Here is a 21,233-nt window from a genome sequence, read left to right as displayed (position 1 = left end):
GGGAAACAAGCTAATTTCAGACTGACATCCTACTTTGTAGAAGGGTACCTCTGTCTTGGCAATCAAATAGTTTTATATTTTTCTTGCCATATTTATGAAGGCAAATGACCTAAAAATGAATGGCATATCAAAAGCATATTACACAAACACAGACACACTCTCTCTCATATACACACAATCACATCTAGCCCTACTGTTGTCACTCCTGTGGCCTTGTGTGTACAACACAATGATTTGTATTCACAACTCAAGAGTTATAAGGGGAAACAGACTTGAGTTCAGTATGTTTGTTTTTAAGGAGGTAGCTATTTGTGTAAGACACATCTCAAGTTCTGTTTACCGTTTTATCTTGAAGGGAAGGGAAAGATAAAGCACCCATCAAATCTGTGTGCTGCGAGTTTTCATTATGACGACTTCTCCTTTAGGACAATGGTATGTTTCATCTAGCTGCCTTTCTAGTTTTTCATTTAAAATGCAGCAGAACTCTGATAGCTTTGCATCATTGAGAAAGGCTTAGCTTTGATTAAACTTTCTTAAATAAGATAATGCAATTAAATACTAAACCCCTCTTCCTCCAACTGAATCCTCAGAAGATGATATATATAAACTCCTTCTTTTAAGACAGTAACCCTGAGGAAGAGAGATCCAGACATGGGGACATGAACTGAGCAAATTGCACTCTGAAAGATCTGAGCCTTACCAGCAAGGTGGGGCTGCACTAGCAGTGTTCAAGCCAAAGCCCCACTCCAACACCTTGAGACAGGGGTGGTTAGAGGGATGAAAACCACCACCTGAAGCCAGTTCCTTCTTAGATCAAACCAACTAAACAGAATGTAAACCTGCACCTGCAGACAAGCTAGGGAAATTAGGGATAAACATATTACAGAAAGAGTTTAAAATTCACAAGGCAAAGCAAAAATGATATAGCAATGAAAGCATTTACGTGTCTAAGCTATTTCATTGCTGGTCAAGTCAGGTTAAAGAGGATGATATTAAATCTGTTTATATGTTGTTTATGGGCGAAATGAAATTTAAAATTTAGCAAGTAAGAGTATGAAGATAAACTACTTCAGTCAATATTTATTTTTAATGTCTGTAAAATAAGTACAATATTATTTGAGTTAAAATGCTCCTTTCCAAAGATATGTTTAACTCACAGTCTATTCTATATGGATATTCATGATTTTTATCTAATTTTCAAATAATAAAGAACCAGAAAGCATGCAAACAGAAAGATCTATAAGCGAAGAAGCCTGAGGGGAAAAACAGGACAGAAGTTATGCTACATACCTCATTCATTCTGAGATAATTCTTCTTACTTTCTCTCCTCTTTATATAGACCATTAGATAGCAACACTGCCTAAAACATTGATTAAGATAAATTCTAACTCCAGCAAAATGCACATGGTGTCTTATTGAATTTCCTATAAATTCAATAGCACCAAAATACAGAGAAAATAAAATTCAATGCAGAAGAGAAGTCAGCACTTTGTTGACTTAGGAGCTAGTCAATAAGACCAAGACACATGAAGAAAACTTCCATTTTCAACTTTGGGTGTGTGTGTATTCAGTCTTTACAACTTAATTTTTATTACAGAAAACTTTAAACATACTTTGTAAACTACGTAGAACAGCCACAAACTCCATGTCCCTGTAAACCAGCTTCAACAATTAGCCACTCATGGCCAGTCTATACCCTCCTTCTTTGTCTTCCCTTTGGTATTATTTTGAAGCAAAGCCCAAACACTGTATCATTTCATTTTGACTATAATTTGATGGGGGAAAGGGAATACAACAGAAAGACTGGGAAGTGAGAGAAATGCCGCTTTCTCTCCACAGTTCCTGCCCACAATTTTAAGTGATATACCCAGGAATGTTTTGGGAAATAAGCCCATATGCCAGAGCAAAGAATTGGCACTGGCAATTCCATTTTTAGTGCAGCTTCCCAAACACTTGCCCCTTCCCCCTCAGACAGCAGCTCCCTGCCTATCCAGCAAGGATAACTCTGGGAAGCAGTGACAGTTGTGTATAGCAAGAGTGTATCCAGTCTCTAACTAGCACAGCCTCCAAGGACTGTATAAAATGGAATTGTCTTTCTCAGCACTGGATTAGTTTTTAAGTCCCTGAATTGACAGGATTCCTCCAGTTTAAACAAACGTCTAAATGTCCACGTTTTAAAACATGTCTGTGACTAATTTCATGAGCTGCCACCAACTAAGCGGGACAAGGAGGCAGAAACAACAGAGCCATCTCCCGGGAAAGGAAAGGGAAAGGGAAACTATAAGCAAGGGAAACAGTGGCAGAAACTCCACAGGAAGCTGGGAATCTAAGTGTATCTTCACAGACAGTCGAGTGCCAAAATGGTGTAGTTACCCTATGGTCACTATTCAAACTGTGTGCAGAAGCAAATGCAGCACTCCACTAGCATGGAGTCAGGAAAAAACCCAATTCCTCCGGGGTTCCGAAATGTTTTCATTCTAATAAAATAACTAGAAGAACAGTAGTGAAGGTAGCAGCATACATTCTTATTGTTTTATCATGCAGAAAACACATTTCATAATCTTAATCATGTTGGTGTCTAAAGTATTTTAACTTTTGAAAATACTCAGATTTCCTCAATAACCAAATACTAATATTCAAACAGCAATTTCATCTTGTTTACGTAACAAAGAGAAAACTGTTTACAAAGAATATACCTTAATAATCACCATAATAAGAAAACTAATTTGAGGTAACTTCTAGTAACTTGTGCCATGGGGTAAGGCCTGTCAGTACACAGCCCATCAGACCAGCTGCACTTGGTAAATGAGATCCTTCACTACTTGATCCACACAAATCATGTTTCACTCCAGCCCTCTCCACTGCACACAACCTATTAACCCCTGTCCCGGGGACAAAACTGATGATGAAATTTGGTATTAATGATTTTTCATAGTAATAGGAGCCTTCTCTCCATTTAATAATACTGTCCCATTACCAAGATTTCTAATATCTTCTGTTAAAAAAAAAAGAAAAACTGGTTTATTACTACACAACTGAAGATTAATTTTGCAATGATACAAAGACTGTGAGGAAAGTTTCGCCACAATTAACATGGATTTGTAAAATTTCTCAGGTGAAGAGCAGGCTGAAGGTACTCACTTTTGTTGTCTTTGTATAGAACGGGGAGGAGAGCTGGTGAATAGGCAGGTCCACGATACTATTAGAGTTTGTGACACTGTTACTGTGTGTGTGTTCGTCTTCCCTGCTGCTGTCATCAGACTGATCAAAGTCATCACTCTCCTGGTCCATCTCCTCTTCCTCTTCATCCTCCTCGTCCTGGTCACCAGCATGTTCTTCGTCTTCCTCGTGTTCTTCCTGGTTTCCAGAGGAGTCCTCATCTACGGAAATAAAGCGGTTGTTGTTCTCCTCCAGCTGCCCTTGCTGGGGCGCGCTCTGGTCTCCAGGCCTAGGCTCCGCTCCCACGACTTCCCCATTCCTCGCCGCGTGCTCCTCCTCTTGGCGTCTGGGCTGCTGCTCCTCCTCCACCACGCGGTTCATCTGCTCCTCATCGGCCTGGCTTGAGGAAGGGTTGCCTCTCAGAGAGCCTCCAGTGCGTCGTCTTTTGCTGCCCACAGAGAGCAGGTCCTGATTCATTTCCAAAAGCCAGCTTGCTACTTCTTGGACCTTGGCTAGGCTATCAGAAGATGCAAAGGTTTTCACATTCTGCAGAGAAAAATGAGGGGGGAAGAAAGGTTTTTACAATCTACATTATCTTCTACTTTTATGTTATATGTCTGCACTCCAAATTTTAATACAGATTGTAAAAAGATTAGATGCCATGCAGACATTAAGATGTTCTTTTGAAACCAATAGAAACTTTAAATTATAAAAGTTATGGGACTTTATAAAGACACACAAAAGTCATATAGTAAATAGCTTTATTTTAATCTCCTTTTAAAAATAATTTTAGAACAAAGGTTTATAGTTTATTTGCTGACCAACACAACACAATCTAACCAACAAAATATTCTTAAATTTTAGGTCAGTAGCTCATAAACTATACCCTTCATCAAACTTCCACAAAATGTTAAAAAGTTTATCAGAAAAAAACCTATTCAATGCTCAGTTAAGTACAGGAAATGATGAGATAAACCAAGATTAAAAGGCTTTTTTTTTAAATCTTAGGAATTTTCCAAACTTTTCTGATCACAGAAGTTTGCCTTTAGACAGTTTTCTGAGTTACCAAATATAATCACTATGATTTTTGTTTTTCATAATGAATATAAATCAACCAGACATCAAATAAATTAAAAAGTTTATTTCAAAGAAAAGAAAAGGAAAATAAAAATGTGTAAGTTCATACCCTCTGACCCAGTCACTCCACTTCTGGCAATCTATCCTAAGGAAGTATTCCTAAAACAGAAAAAAAAAGTAATGCAGAGGATACTCACTGCAGCTTTATCCACAAAAACAAAAAGTAAAAATAAATGCAAATTAAAATAATCAAAACCCAAACGTTCAAGACAAAGAAGCCCATGAGATGAGACATATTTAGTATATCTAAACTAAATACATCTAAACATGTTGCTCATAAAATTTGTGAAAACATGGATATTATACTATGCTAAGGGCAAAATCCAGGACATTACATGATCATAGAATGATTTTTAAACTGCATAATGACTAGATTGAAAACAATATATCAAAATATAAACTGCATTTAGGCAGTGGTATGATAGGTGCTTTAACTCAATTCTTACTGTATTTCTCAAATTTTATGTATCAAGCATGTTTACTTTTATGCTTTTAACAGTGGCTTTAAAATTTGATCTGATATAGAATCTTTTCATAACGTTCCTTCTTAGATTTCATCCTTCGCAAATATCTACATGGACATAATTGAGGTTACAGAAAATAATGCCAACACATTACACAAGTTCATATAAAATTCCTTTAAAAAATATCTTTAAGGATTTCAAGAGAAGGAAATACAATATTCATTTTCTATCATGTCCCAAGAGTAACTACTTTATGTTACAATGATCTTGAAATAAAACAGCCTTATCCACTTTCCCAATCCTTGCCAATAGATGGTCACTCCCTGAAAGGGTCACAGGTCTCACTGCGAGCTTTAAGATGAGGTCAAGAAAGTCAAAAAGATAGTTTTAAAACAGTGGCATTTCATTTTCTTTTCTATAATCAACCATTTCTAAGAAACAAGCTACAGTTGGGGGAAAAATTCTAATTACACTAGAAGTTCAAATATAGAAAGAGTTTTAAAGATGGACCCCTGAGACACTCCATCATCCTAAAAGAAGAGGAGTAGCCAGCAAAGATGGCTAAGCAGGAAAACCAAGAAAGAGCGGTGCTGGTGAAGCCAAGTTAGGGAAGCTTACCCAGCAGGAGGAAGTAAACGATGACAAGTATGGCTGATGGATGAAGCAGGATGACGGCAAAGAACTGACCACTGCATTCAGTGACATGCAAGTCACTGCTGTAGACGCAGTTTCTATTAGCTGAGGTCTGATACCGAGAAAAGTAGAATTAAGAGACTGGGAAAAGAGAATAGGGGTGGTGGGCACGGACAAGGTTGGAGTCTGATGCAAAAGGGAACAAAAGAAAGGGAGTGGAAATGGGTAGGGAAAGTGGTGTCAAGAGAAGATTCTTTTATTCTTTAAGACTAGAGAACTAGCAGAATATCTATACACTGACAAGAATGATCCAGCACAGAACAAAAGAAGTTGATCATGTAATCAAGATACAGAAGAAATAGTGAAATTATATCCTTAGTAATTAAAATGGGATGATGAGAAAGAGTACAAAAGTTAGAAAAAGGGATAATTTTTAAAAAGGATACTATATTCATGGTGATAGGTGGAAAAGCAAAATAGTATTAAATAAATACTTTAAATTTATCTCTTTCACCAAATTTCTTAATGTGGGAACAGTTGGAAGGAAGTCAGGTTAAAAATACCATATTGAAAAACAGTGACCTACATAAATGAAAAATACACACACGTATACACATGCACGCACGCGTGCAGTACCTCTATGTATATAACAGGAAATCTGCTATACACAGGTTTTCTTCAAAGCTAGAATCAAAACCTTGCTTTAGTAACTGTGTCTAAAGTTTAGCTCTTCTAACACTAAAAAGAACATTTTTTACTTGGATACTGATGCACAGAACAGCATTAAGTAAGCGACACTGCCTGGTATAATGCAAGCTCCAAAAAAGTTGCTCTTTGTGTACCCAACCTGACAGGCATATTTTCACAAGATTGAAACAGGTTAAATGACATATTAAGAACAACTTACCAAAATAAAAAAAGAGAGAGAGAACAAAGGTCATAAAACAAATCATAAAGAATGTGTGTAAAGAAGAGAGGAGACTAAGGGTAAGCAGCTGATCCATCAACAAAGAGAAAGTTTATAACTGGCATTTCTAAAATAGTATTGGTCAACAAGGAACACTTCTCAATTATGAACAATAACAACATAAATGACTATCGTTGTATAACTTGAGTGTTATATTGAGAAAAGAGAAGAAATGTGTTAAGCCAGTAAAAATAACTGACATATTTACAGTGAGGCATGTAAACAGATTTCAAAGTAATATAGATTCTTATAGATAGACATGGTCAATAATGGTAAATCCAAGTGGAAGAATCAGATTTAAAGCATACTCAATAAAAAATATGTAATAACAAAGTGGAAAGTCAAATTACAGGAATTCTAGAATATCTGAAGAGGCTGAAAATATTCAATTGATAGATTTACATTAAAATTTTTATGCATATTTTATTGGATTGGATTTTTCTGACTCATTTTGAGAGTGGAAAACAGTAATAAATATATAAAAATTAAGAGAAAAAATTTCACTTTCTGTTGGTATTAATTTAAAAAAACAGTATTTTAGGAAATTCATTCTAATAATAATCTATTAAATAAGCCAATGACCAAATTAAAATAATAAACATCCAATAATTAATAGGAAATCAGAATCGACTATTAAATACTTTTAAGGGGAAAAGATTTTAAAGATAGTTAAAATAGTTTATTTAAAAAAAAAAAACAAAAAACTTAAGCACCCATAATCTAAAACTTGAAAACTGCCATACAGGAAATGTTCATAAATGGGGTATTAATAAAAGTACATTTTTGCTTTTCAAAATCCTAATTTTAAACTTTTTTAGAGAAAACTTCTGTATGATTTAGGACACTTGTATCATATGTAACACAACCACCAACAAACAGAATCCTATGCTCTAAAAAAAAATTATGTAAACTTCAAGAGTGTTCTTTTATTTCTGAATCTTACCAGCATATGATGTCAAGATATATCAAATACATGACTTACATTTTTACCAATAACCAGTGAGACTGGACTTGAGGTGGATAAAACAAACTCTGATGGCTAATATATTTTGACATTAAATTGCATGATTTTTTGACAACTGAGCATGATGAGACTAGAAATGATTTAAGGTCAAGAATAACACTGATAAAAGAAAATCACAGAAATTTTAAATTGAAAACGCTCCTCCCTTCACAGACAAAGTGAAACAGTTCAAAGAGATTCAGTATTTTTCAAGTTTGCTAGCTTCAAGCTAGCAAAGAGCAAAGCAGGAACCAGAAAGTGACTTTCAACTGGGTTTTCTTTCCTGTGCCTCAGTCTACATAACTAAATATGCCAAAGTCCTCACACTGGCACTGACCTCTTCTCCAAAACCAGAATCACTACAATGCTAGATTTTATTACGCTAGAACACTCACTGAGCACTCAATAGATACGTTTCAGGCACAGATTAATTTTCTAGAGCATGTTTGGCTCAGTCGTGTCCAACTCTTTGCAACTCCATGGACTGTAGTCTGCCAGACTCCTCTGTCCAGGGAATTTTCCAGTCAGGAATACTGGAGTGGGCTGTCATTACCTTCTCCAGAGGATCTTCCCAACCCAGGGATTGAACGTGCATCTCTTGCATCTCCTGCACTGGCAGGTGGAGTCTTTACCACTGAGCGACCTGGGAAGCCCCTAATTTTCTAGAGGATAATGTTTAGAAATGTTAATCGATGACTTTTAACCTGAACCTATGGTAAAATTAAATTTTACAACACAACTCTTTATGCATGTATTTAAACAAATCTAAAGCAATGGCTTCAGAGAGAAGGAATGATGAAATGGTTATACCTAAAGTCTCTATAAATCACTATGCTTAATTAAATTTCACTATTCACAGTAATTGTGTTCTATAAAGTTGTCATAAATACCAAACAAGTGTTTCTAACAGAAATACAGGATTGAGTTCCTGCAAGCCTCTACTCACATTTTTGCCAACTGATCAATACATAATCTTTTCCTATGTGTATTTCTATTTAAAGACATGCTATTTATTAATAATAGATAATACATTTATTAACGCTGAAGTCAGTCAACAGGACTATACACTCAAGCCTGAATGAAGCTTATCTAAGAGGCATGCTCTCCATAAGGCACATCACAACACCTGGCAGCACCTCAAAGCAGCATAGGGATCACTTTAAAGAGCAAAATCACCAGTAACAAGCACGACAAGCTTGTAGTGAAAAATATTTCACTAAACAGACCATGAAATGGACACTTGTTTAGGATATGAAGGCTGAAACAAGAAAGCAGAATGTCACCTTGTTCAACTTCAGAGGGGAAAGTCCATGAAGGTGACTCAAATAGTTTGCCACTCTACGCATGCAAACATCTACAAATTACTGTGAAAGTACCATAAGTACTGAATTTTGGTGCTACAAATAAATTTTAATGAGTAGGCAAATTCACAAATGAAGAACCTTCAAATAATGAGGCTGGATTTATGTACTGTATCTAAATCCTGTAGATAGTACACTGATTGTTATTCAAGAGCCACATAGTATTCTGAGATATCTATCTGTGAAGAAGCCACAGCATTACTTATTCATTGCTACGGTTCTGGTAAACTACAAAGGATAAATGATCAAAGAAATTAAAAGCTCAATATAGGTATTCATCACTAAATTTTTCACATAGGAATCAAAAGAGCAGATAGCCCATATTAAGACTTTGTGTAAAATAATGGCTGGAGACAGAAAAGGGAGCAGGGGTACCAGTTCTCCTCCTATCAAATGGGGAGCACAGGCTTCTCCTGGCGACAAGAAAGTCCAGAGAGGCCTGAACTAAGGGCATCTAAACGAAGAGATGCTAGTCAAAGCTACGGTTTTTCCAGTGGTCATATATGGACGTGAGAGTTGGACTACAAAGAAAGCTGAGCACTGAAAAATTGATGCTTTTGAACTGTGGTGCTGGAGAAGACTCTTGAGAGTCCCTTGGACTGCAAGGAGATCCAACCAGTCCATTCTGAAGGAGATCAGTCCTGAATATTCATTGGAAGGACTGATGCTGAAGCTCCAATACTTTGACCACCTGATGCAAAGATATGACTCACTGGAAAAGACCCTGATGCTGGGAAAGATTGAAGGCAGGAGGAGAAGGGGACGACAGAGGATGAGATGGTTGGATGGCATCACCAACTCAATGGACATGCGTTTGAGCAAGCTCCAGAAGTTGGTGATGGACAAGGAAGCCTGGTATTTTTCAGTCCATGGGGTTGCAAACAGTCAGACATGACTGAGCGACTGAACTGAACTGAACTGATTATAAGTGAAAGCGAAGTAAAGTTGCTCAGTCGTGTCCGACTCTTTGCGATCATGGACTGTAGCCCAGCAGGCTTCTCTGTCCATGGGATTTTCCAGGCAAGAGTACTGGAGTGGGGTGCCAATTCCTTCTCCAGGGGATATTCCTGACCCAGGGATCGAACCCAGGTCTCCCGCATTGCAGGCAGACGCTTTACCCTCTGAGCCACCAGGGAACTGATTATGATAACTGCTATTCAAAAAAATTCAATAATTAGGTTACTGAGATAAAAGAGAAATACTCTGTGACTTTCCCCAAGTTCTAGAAAATATAGGTGACTTTTAATCATTATAGCTGGTTAACTTAACAGCACTTCAGACGTAATTTCAGTGTTTCTTAAAAAAAGTTTCTCATGAACTTTTAACAGTTTCTTATGAACACTGTTTCACAAAAGATGTTTGATTATTCATAACCATTTGAACTGTTTACATTAGGCTGCCTAAAGGAGTTAAAGCAGGCACAGTATACCTGTTAAAATGAGCTCTGAGAGCCTATCTCAGAGGGAATTAGAGTTGTGAGCCTCCAAAGAAGATTCCCAGGCAAAGACTAACTTTGAAATCACAGTGGTCACTAAGGAATACTGGTTACCTGACGTACAGTGGGTGATCTAAGAAATTTGCCAAAGCCTCCAAAGGACAGTGCAATACTAACATTTTCAGAAACCACTATGATTGATCTACAGTCATTTAAGAAGTTTTAAGACATAGATGGCAGGAAAATCAACCGAATTGTACTTGTCATCAAAGCTTGGAATCACTTTCTGTAAGCAGGTTTGGTTTGTCCCTGAATCCTAAAAAAGCCTCCCTAATCACCAAGATTTCTTCTCTGACCACACCACTTAGTAAAACTCCAACTTCATATTCTGAACTCTCTATATGACAAATTAATAATTATTATTAATTACTATGCTCAAACTGACTAAAAGTAAGCATCTAGAATATATACTAAATACCACTTACTCAGTATCACTCTGCTACTCAAAATCCACCAAGAGCTTCCCATCTCACTCAGAATGAAAGTTATCTTTTAAAAAATTGTTGCCTGTATGATGTATGCCATCCCATCACTCTGAGCTCATATTCTGCTATTCTCTTTTTCACTTTGCTCCACTCTTTCTGTCCTTGCTCTTTCTGAAAGGGGAAAATGTGCTGCTACCTCAGAGTCTCTGCACTGGATAAAGCTTCTGCCTGAATGCTCTCCCTCACAAATCTGCACGGTTCTTTCTATTATTTTCTTTAGGCCTCTTTTCAAAGAACCTCTAATAAATGCACTTTTCCCAATAATCTTATTTGAAATAATCATTTCCTTCAGATCAGTTCAGTTGCTAAGTCGTGCCCGACTCTTTGCAACTCCATGCACTGCAGCATGCCAGGCTTCCCTGCCCATCACGATCTCCCATTACTCAAACTCATCTCCATTGAGTCAGTGATGCCATCCAACCATCTCACCCTCTGTCGGCCCCTTCTCCTCCTGCCCCCAATCCCTCCCAGTATCAGAGTCTTTTCCAATGAGTCAGCTCTTCGCATCAGGTGGCCAAAGTATTGGAGTTTCAGCTTCAACATCAGTCCTTCCAGTGAACACTCAAGACTGATTTCCCTTAGGATGGACTGGCTGGATCTCCCTGCAGTCCAAGGGACTCTCAAGAGTCTTCTCCAACACCACAGTTCAAAAGCATCAATTCTTCAGAGCTCAACTTTTATAGTCCAACTCTCACATCCATACATGACTACTGAAAAACCATAGATTTGACTAGACAGACCTTTGTTGGCAAAGTAATGTCTCTGCTTTTTAATATGCTATCTAGGTTGGTCACAGCTTTCTTTCCAAGGAGCAACCATCTTTTAATTTCATGGCTGCAGTCAACATCTGCAGTGATTTTGGAACCCAGACCAGAAAAATAAAGTGTCTCACAGTTTACATTGTTTCCCCATCTATTTCCCATGAAGTGATGGGACCGGATGCCATGATCTTCATTTTCTGAATGTTGAGTTTTAAGCCAACTTTTTCACTCTCCTCTTTTACTTTCATCAGGAAGCTCTTTAGCTCTTCTTCGCTTTTTGCCATCAAGGGTGGTGTCATCTGCGTATCTGAGGTTATTGATATTTCTCCCGGCAATCTTGGTTCCAGCTTGTGCTTCATCCAGCCCAGCGTTTCTCATGATGTACTCTGCATAGAAGTTAAATAAGCAGGGTAATAATATACCACCTTGACATACTCCTTTCCTGATTTGGTACCAGTCTGTTGTTCCATGTCCAGTTTTAACTGTTGCTTCCTGACCTGCATATAGATTTCTCAAGAGGCAGGTCAGGCAGTTTGGTATTCTCATCTCTTGAAGAATTTTCCACAGTTTGTTGTGATCCACACAGTCAAAGGCTTTGATGTAGTCAATAAAGCAGAAGCTGATGTTTTCTGGAACTCGCTTGCTTTTTTGATGATCCAAAGGATGTTGGCAGTTTGATCTCTGGTTCTTCTGCCTTTTCTAAATCCAGCTTGAACATCTGGAAGTTCACAGTTCACAGATCACTGAAGCCTGGCTTGGAGGGTTTTGAGCATCACTTTGCTAGTAGTTTTCATTCCCTTGCATCACATTACTCCCCGCTCCCCTCTGCGCTGCTTCCTTCTTCTCCACAGTACTGTATCAAAGCACTGGAATATTGTCTGTTATATACAGTGCCCATTTGTCTGTCCATTAATTTCTTCTTATATTATCTGCTTCTTCCCACCAGAATTTAAGCTACATAAGGAAAGAGACTTTCCTTTTTCACCAGGATTTTCAGGACCTACAAAAATGCTTGGCTTAGTAGGTCCTCAACACATTTACTGAGTAAATAGTTATTAAATCTTGTTAAAGCCAGTCATATGCTGAGCAATTTTTCCTCATTAAAGAAGACTTACAAGCCAGGTACAAAAAAGTACCAATTATTTAAAACACAGGTTTTAAAGTTGAGATCTCTACTGAACAAGCACTTACAGTACTCTTGAAACTGAGAGGATATAAATCTAAAACCTTAACATTTTTTATAAACTAACATCTTCTAAGTCATAAAAATAATTTTTACCTTTATCATTTTTTCACTATTTCCAGCATATGCTATAAAAAATGTGTGACTAAAAAGATTAATACTTCAAAAACACATAATTTGTTAAGTATTTCTAGTTCCACATCTCACACAGTGCAGCCAACTGGGAAATCATATGTGCAGCTTAAAAGTGAAAATGTTTTAGGGACTGCAAAATGGGCTGAACAGATTCTCAGTGCTGTAGATTCACAAGATTAACAACACAAGGCACATCAGACAAGTATTCATATAAGCAGCAAGTATTCATTAAGTTTCAGGGTTCTAGATAGTATATTCAAAAGCAGAGACATTACTTTGCCAACTAAGGTCTACCTAGTCAAAGCCATGGTTTTTCCTGTGGTCATGTATGGATGTGAGAGTTGGACTGTGAAGAAGGCTGAGCGCCCAAGAATTGATGCTTTTGAACTGTGGTGTTGGAGAAGACTCTTGAGAGTCCCTTGGACTGCGAGGAGATTCTACCAGTCCATTCTGAAGGAGATCAACCCTGGGATTTTTTTGGAAGGAATGATGCTAAAGCTGAGGCTCCAGTACTTTGGCCACCCCATGCAAAGAGTTGACTCACTGGAAAAGACTCTGATGCTGGGAGGGATTGGGGGCAGGAGGAGAAGGGACGACCGAGGATGAGATGGCTGGATGGCATCACGGACTCAATGGACGTGAGTCTGAGTGAACTCCGGGAGTTGGTGATGGACAGGGAGGCCTGGCGTGCTGCGATTCAGGGGGTTGCAAAGAGTCGGACACGACTGAGCAACTGAACTGAACTGAACATTTTAAATTCACATGCCTCATCAATCACATACATCTTTACTAGAAAGGACGCATAACTATCTATCAGTTCACATGACAATATCTACTTTTTATATGTTATTTAACTTACAGTACATATTTTTGTTTGGCCACATTTAATTCCTCATCCCCATTCAACTCCACTACATCTGCAATCTGGGTTTACTAAACTGAAACTCAATTTCAAACTGGTTGCCAAATCCCACTGAGTCTTTTACCATTTTTGTAGCTTTTTACATGATTGTCAATGACTCCCCTCTCTACAACTCTCATGCCTCTTAGTTTCCCTTGAGATCATCCTTTCCTTGGTATTGTTCCACAGGCAGCACCTTTGTTCTCCACTGCCAGCTCTGAAATTTCCTTGCAACCTTGGGTTTTAAGTATCACACAGAAGTTAACGACAACCAACTCCACTCTCTCCAGCCAAGCTCCTCCACTGAGTCCACTAGCTATATCAAGATATCCCACAGCTGCCCCATATTCATTATTTTAAAACCCAAATTCCTGTACACTCTCAGAATTCTTAGATCCTCTCCTATTTTCTCTCGGTGAATGGAACCGTATTCTAGTCAGTTGCAGGTTTAGAAAATCTGAATGCCTCGCCCTTTTCAACTTCCTTCTACTATCCTCCCCCCTGAGCAATTCAATTCTAAAGCCCTAAAGTGGAGTCAGGTATGTGTGGGGGATGGTGGGAGGAAAGAGCCTGACCAAGAAGGGTGAGGAGGGACCCATACAGTGGAGAAGGCAGGATGGTGTCGGAGCTCACAGGGATATGCAGGGTGTGGGGCCCCTTCAACAGAATCTGCTGTGGGAGCAGAGCTGCTCCACAGCCCTCAGCTACCTCATCCTGGAATCCACTCGCACAGTAATACCTGCCATGCTTCCTCTAGGCTTCCCCAGCAAACAAACGATGGAGCGTGACAGGAATGCCCCAACAGCTAGCTCTGTCTGGATGGGACTCCCTGCACATCTGTTTCTCTGGGGACCTGACCTGACACAGAAGGTATTCATGTACTGTTGTCAAAAACACTTGGGATGATATAAAAATGTTCTGGAAGACACCACAAAATGGTCATCTTCATGAAACAAAGGCCATTTTACTCTAGAATATTTAAAGAATATCGTCTGCTATGTAAAGAAGTCCAGTGGCTTAGCTAAGGAGAAGTTCTTAACAGGGTATGTGAGCTGAAAGGGTCCTTTGAAGACAACAGAAGAGCAGGGCTTGTTTTCTAGTAACACTCTGAAGATGCAGAGTGGCTGCAGACTCCGCGCTCTTCAGTCTCTCGCGGTTCTCACTTCAAGGGACAAGGATTTTGGATTTAAAAGGAAAATGCACTTCTGGAAAACACTGTGTTACAAAAAAGAAAACTTGAAATGTTTCCACTGCTGCTAGAGCTCCAGTGAAGAAGACACCAGCAAGTCTCAAGCCTCATGAGAAACCACCTGGGGAAGCTGCAGAACACACTGAACTCATTTTCTTTCCATTTCAAAACAAGTATATCAATGAACAGGTTCTCTTTTCCTGAATCATCTGATTGCGAGAAGCTGACTTGGAAAAAACAAAAAGTAAGAAGCAGCAGTCTAATACATTCAAGATGAGTTTTACTGATCTGCCCAGAAAAGTTCTGGATTTCTGCGAAGAAAAGAATATCCTGCTATTCATAGGAAACAATGAACATTATGCTGCAGTTTCAACTTCTCATACATTTGAACAATCTTTTATTTATTCAGTGAACATTTAAAATAGTAAGCTAAAAAAATGCTCTCATTTCAGCTGAAAGAAAAATTTGTATGTGCTTGCTTATCTCATGTTTGACCCTGAATGGTATTTCTAAAGCAAAAAACAAGCACATGCGATAAATACAATTTTTACATTAAAAAGGTAAATTTACAATAAAGAGGTAAATATAATTTTTAAGATTCAAAAACAATACTTTCAGCACATATGAGCCTATAAAAGAAGTAATTTTCTAACTATTTGGCCTATATTTGAACTTGACCATGTTACTGAATAAGCAAATGCTTTTTCAAAGTTTTATATAAAATTGTGTCTAGACAATATTTTCATTCATATTACTTTGGCTTATGGCTTTGGTTGCTTTACTATTCAGCACTGTCAATAAATTCTCATGTTGTTAAAATTAATTTACAAGCTTTATTTAAATTAAATCTGCTGAGTCTACATTAAGAAAAATTAAGTCCCATTTTGCTTTAAGCTAGTTACATGAAATGTATTATGTTTCTTATGAGTTCGCAAAATTCATGGAATGATAAGAGATTAATCTCTCTCTTTTTTCATTTTTTGGCCACACTGTGTGGCTTGGATTTTCATTCTCTGACCAGGGATTGAACCCAGGCCCTCAACAGTGAAAGCAACAAGTCCTAACCACTGGACCACAGCGGAATTCCCTAAAATAGATTAATTTAAAGCAAGCGAAGCTTAATTACCAGGGTGTTGTATTTTTCCCCCAAGAAAAGTTGGCTAAAATGTTTAGTCCTGAATACTGGGGCAGAAAGGAGGAATGCTCTTACATGTACGGTATTTCATGTGGATTTCAAATAGCAAAAATCTGTGATAAAGCCTATTTGGACAAGGTTAAGAAGGTAAAGTTTAAAAAAAAAGAAACAACGAATTTCCTCTGTCTGCTCAATTAACTTGAACTGGAGCTGACATCCTTTGTGGGAAGGAGGAAACTACACAAAAAGAAGAGGCTAATAAATTTGCCAAATATAAACATGTTCACAGTGAGGGGAAAGCATTCTATACTCCAAAGAGCACTGACAATGATCAGTGAATCACTGTACCTACATCCTAACTGTTCAAGCTACCACGAGTCATTGATAAAATAAATTTTAAGTGTTTCCCCAGTGTAAGAATACTGAGGCAGGCGGGAAGTGAATATCAGTATTAGGACAAACTGAAATTACACTTACTTAATAGGAAGCAATGAGAGCAACACAGCATCACTCCTGTGATATTCCTGTCAACAAGTCCTTGAACTGAATCCACAAATGAGGAAACAGGAAACAAACTCAAATTAAGGGTCCTAGTTCAAAATGGCCTGCAATCTTCAAGAGTTAAAGGGATGGGCGGGGGGGGGGGGGGGGGGGACAGATCAAAGGACTGCTCTGGATACATGATAATAAATGCAACACACGATATTGAATGCAATATTTGAACAACTGGTGCAACTCAAACGGGGTCTAAGGAACAGACAGTCTAATATACCAATATCCTGATTTTAATGGTTATATTGTGATTATTCAGAAGAATGTCCCTGTTTATAAGAAAAGCACACTCAAGTGTTTGAGGGTGACAGTACAGCATTTTGACGACTTATCAAAAGGTTCTGGGGCAAAATAAATTCTTAGTACTGTACTTGGAACTTTTCTGAATGTTAAATAAGGGGAAAAAGGATATTATCCTGCTTCCTATCATCTGTTACAAACTACCCTTGCCTGTCCCCACATCTCCGTCACCCACTTACTTCATCCCTAAGTCTACCTGAGTCCACCTCTTCAACAGCCTTACACTCAATCCCACCTTTCTAGTACTGCTTAATAAGCACATGCTATCTGCTTCTTGCCCTCTATACTGCTGCCAGAACAGGAAATGTCAACAACTTGGCATCAGTTTCTAAGCTTTTTACACGCCGAGCCCTTTGTTCAAATGAGAGAAAAGCATTAAACAGGTGAAGAGAGAGCAGGGGAGAAGAGAAACACTGTACACAGAGAGAACTAGCAACCCTCGGGTGACTCTGCAAAACTTCTGAAAACTATTGTTCTGGAGGATAAATCTAAACTCCTAAGCACAGTACATAAGACACACCTAATCTGGTCTCACTTCCATCCAGCTTCAATACACACTGGTCTGCCTTTATATTCAATAACTTTCCTCACAGACTATAAACTAAAAAGCTTGGTGATTACAGATTTTAAAAACATAAAACTGTTAGTGTCCATCTAAAGTTGTTAGTAGATATTTCTATTTCTTTGTGATAGTTTAAGACTGAAGTCTACTGAAAAAACTCTACGACTGTGCAGAGGATCTCCTACAAGTCTTTTGGTGCTTCCTTGGGGCTCAGTTGGTAAAGAATCCACCTATGATACGAGAAACCTGGGTTTCATCTCTGGGTTGGGAAGATCCCCTGGAGAAGGGAATGGCTACCCACTCCACTATTCTGCCTTAGAGAATTTCATGGACAGTATAGTCCATGGGGTTGCAAAGAACTGGACACGACTGAGTGACTTGCACTTCACGTTCACAAGTCTTTTAGGTAGAGTGGCTATCATCACTGCTTGGAGCAAGAAGGGTGTCAGGTCTGGATATGAAAGCTGAAATCTGGGTTAGAAAGATAAATGACCACAGAATTCAGTCAATGTTGTAATTCAGCTGTTCACCATTCAAGTATTAAAAGAGTGGAAAAAATGGGTAAAACACAAATAGTTGACTATTTACCCTCTAATAGTTGACTATTAGACAGTTGATAAACATATGAAAATGTACTCAATAACATCAGCCATCAAGGAAATGCAAATTAAATCACATGCAAAAACAACTTCTCATTCACAAGAATTACTAAAATTAAAAGCAACCAACCACCACCAAATGTTGGGGAAACAGGGAACAACTGAAACTCTTGTACTTGACTCCTGGATTTATAAAACGGTCTCACAACCGGAGAAAACCCCTTGGTGGTTTCTTTTAAAAACACATGCTCTTTGGGCTAGCACATACACTCCTAGAGACTTAACCAAGAGAGACATCTACCAGAAAGGTCGGTATAAGAATGCTTGTATTATAGCAGCTTTATTCAGAATAGCCAAAACTGAAGACAACTCAAATATTCACCAACAGAAGAATGGATATACTGAATTGCATTTGTATAATGGAATAGTACACAGAGACAAGAAAGAATGCACTCTGACACATGCCACAACACGAATGAAAAAAACAGTATGCTGGATGAAAGATGTCAAACATAAAAAAAGCAAGACTATGTACTTCTACTTATATGACATTTACAAATACACAGAACTAACCTACAGTGATAATAATCATAACAATAGCTGCCTAAGTGTGGACTGAATGGAATGAGCATGAGGGAAATTTGGGGAGTGACAGAAATATTCTATGTATCAATAGAGGTATTGGTTATGGTTACATATACATAAGTATACACATTTGTCAAAACTCGTCTGTACATTTCACTTTAGATAAAAGCACCTCAATTAAAAATGTACAATTAACTGAAGACAATGCAAAAACTTCTCTGCCTTCCTTGACTCCCAATGTCAGACTGTTACAGGCTGAAGAAGGCTTAGGTCTTTGCTCTGGGCCCATAGTTGAAAACAAAGCAACAAATCCTGAAACATCCTGTAGCAAGTAGAGAGAATTTGTAATGAAGAATACAATATGGCCACATAAGCAGCCACACTAGAGGAAACAATATCTGAAGCCACTACCTAGAGAGCTAGTGATCACAGGATCAAAGAAAGCCCCTAACCCTAACCCTAACCCTAATTTGCTAAATTTCAAAAATAACAGCATCTTTAAGAAAGGTCTCAACACCATCACAATGAGCAAGTACTAACTCAGATCTTTTAACTTTGGCCTCTACTCTGCCTCACTATCGTTTTTACAAGGTTTTAAACTTCAGAAAAAGCATACCACTATAATATAGAAAATGGATTGTCTATAGAAAACCAGTGAGTCTGTTTTTTAAACAGGGTTCCCATCTTGGCGAGCATACTTTTAGCATGGCAACTGTAGTAAACCACACGTGGTAAAGAACGTCATCTTGTTATTTGCTTTTTTATAAATTTAGGGATCTTGCTCTCATCTGCTGTCCCTTGATCTCCTCATGCCTGGGTCCCTGGGAAGTTCCAGTCAGTATCTATGCGATTAGAACCCAGGAAACTCTTGCCTGGATTTCTTTTCTTGCTCTCAGGCAAAACAATGACCTCATTTAGATAAATTTGCCAGAGAAACACTTTTCACAGGTAGACTCTCAGAAATAATCACTCCATCTTCCTCTTCAAATTCCTGGCAGGAAGGCTAAGTGGACACAATCGGGAAAGATACTGCCTGACTGCACTGCACACAAGGTGTCTTCAGAAAATGTGTATTTGAACTGAAAAAACACAGGATTTAAACTCTAACATGTGCCAGGCACTGGGGATACAGTGCTGGCCAAAGACATAAACCATGCACCTAAAAACAGAGTTAGAAAGATAGTTTATAAAAGATGAGACGAACTCTGCTCTAGCTAGACCTCTGTAAGACATGTGGATTAAAAATAAGTAAATAAACTTCTAAAAGTTACATAATTATAGTTGAAACCAGGTAAAATAAACTTCATTCTAGCCTGGTTGCATCACTGTTCACCAACGTCTATAGTGACTGAAAAAGCAAAAAATTTAAAAAAAAAAAAAAAAGGAGCAAAAACCATCATCACTACTAATACCAAGAAACGATAGTGAAAGTAAAAGTCACTCAGTTGTGTCCAATTCTTTGTGACCCCATGGACTATACAGCCCATGGAATTCTCCAGGCCACAGTGGGTAGCCTTTCCATTCTCCAGGGGATCTTCCCAACCCAGGGATTGAATCCAGGTCTCCCACATTGCAGTGGATTCTTTACCAGGTAGGCCACCTGGGAAGCCCAATTATAATTACAAGAAGAAACCCAATCATAAATTCAAGAAGAAACAATTATAATTCATTCAAAACTATTCTTTCTTTTCTAGTAATGACTAGGCTATTATTTTTTAAATAGTAAGAAGTATGATTTTCTTACAAAGACCTTTTCTGTGTACATGAAAATAAAGCAACACTGTAATAATGATTAAATCAGTAAACTAGATCCTTACGTAATGACCTGTAATTTTTCAGACAAGAAATTTTTTACATTTTTCAGGTTATAGAACAGCATTTCTGGGCAAACCTAACAAGGCAGTAGTTGTACAACATTCTCAAACTTCCAAACACCCTCAATTTCAGTACAAACAATGCTGTGTTATACACTCAGTCTAAAACTAAGAGGCAGCCTTGTGGGTTAGTCACAACTTGAATTCCTTATCACAATGACGACGGAATAAGGATTTTACCACTAAACTCAGCCATTCAAATAACTGGGAAGTCAGTAACAGTGGTTATCACTGCTCTCCAGAACTACTGATTTTCAGATTTATTTGAAGGAGTATTTCTTAGAACTTCCAAGTTCCTGGATAGGAATCCTTCATACTGAAGTTATTCCTCTCCCCTAGATAAAAATAGAGGGTTAAGTCAAAAGAACAGTAATAATTAATTGAAAGCCATAAAATATGTCTTTGTTTTTCTACTCCAGCAATTCAATTACTCCAGACATAAAAAATAAAATATTAGTAGGGGATTTTACAGGTTTCTAAGAAGCCTGTTTTGTTGTTTTTTTAAATATTCAAATCAGTAAAGATACTTCCACTACATTCATGTCATCAGCAAACATTCCCAGAGTGTCTACCAGGAGCTAACACTATGCTATGTACAACACATTCACTTAATCTACAATCCTGACATCATTATTCCCATTTTATAAAACAGGAAACAACCTTGGATTAAGGTCATCTGCCTGAATATTTACAGTCAGTAAGATTTAGTAACATGATAGAAATTCAGATATGTCTGAGCCAAGGTTTATGTTC

General features: G+C 37.9%; 1 protein-coding gene across 1 annotated transcript in view; it reads right to left on the bottom strand.

Moving 5' to 3' along the window:
• Positions 1-21,233, bottom strand: part of FBXW7 (F-box and WD repeat domain containing 7) — a 153,465-nt gene that overhangs the window by 87,785 nt on the left and 44,447 nt on the right. Inside the window, exons 2-3 of the mRNA XM_068989593.1 lie at positions 4,346-4,395; positions 3,142-3,705 (exon numbers count right to left, since the gene is read on the bottom strand). Coding sequence (XP_068845694.1) covers positions 3,142-3,636 — 495 coding nt within the window. The 5' untranslated portion in view covers positions 3,637-3,705; positions 4,346-4,395. The remainder of the gene's footprint in view (positions 1-3,141; positions 3,706-4,345; positions 4,396-21,233) is intronic.

Source organism: Capricornis sumatraensis, chromosome 17 (assembly GCF_032405125.1).
Source record: "Capricornis sumatraensis isolate serow.1 chromosome 17, serow.2, whole genome shotgun sequence".
Taxonomy (NCBI): domain Eukaryota; kingdom Metazoa; phylum Chordata; class Mammalia; order Artiodactyla; family Bovidae; genus Capricornis; species Capricornis sumatraensis.
This window is presented reverse-complemented; position numbering and strand designations above follow the sequence as displayed.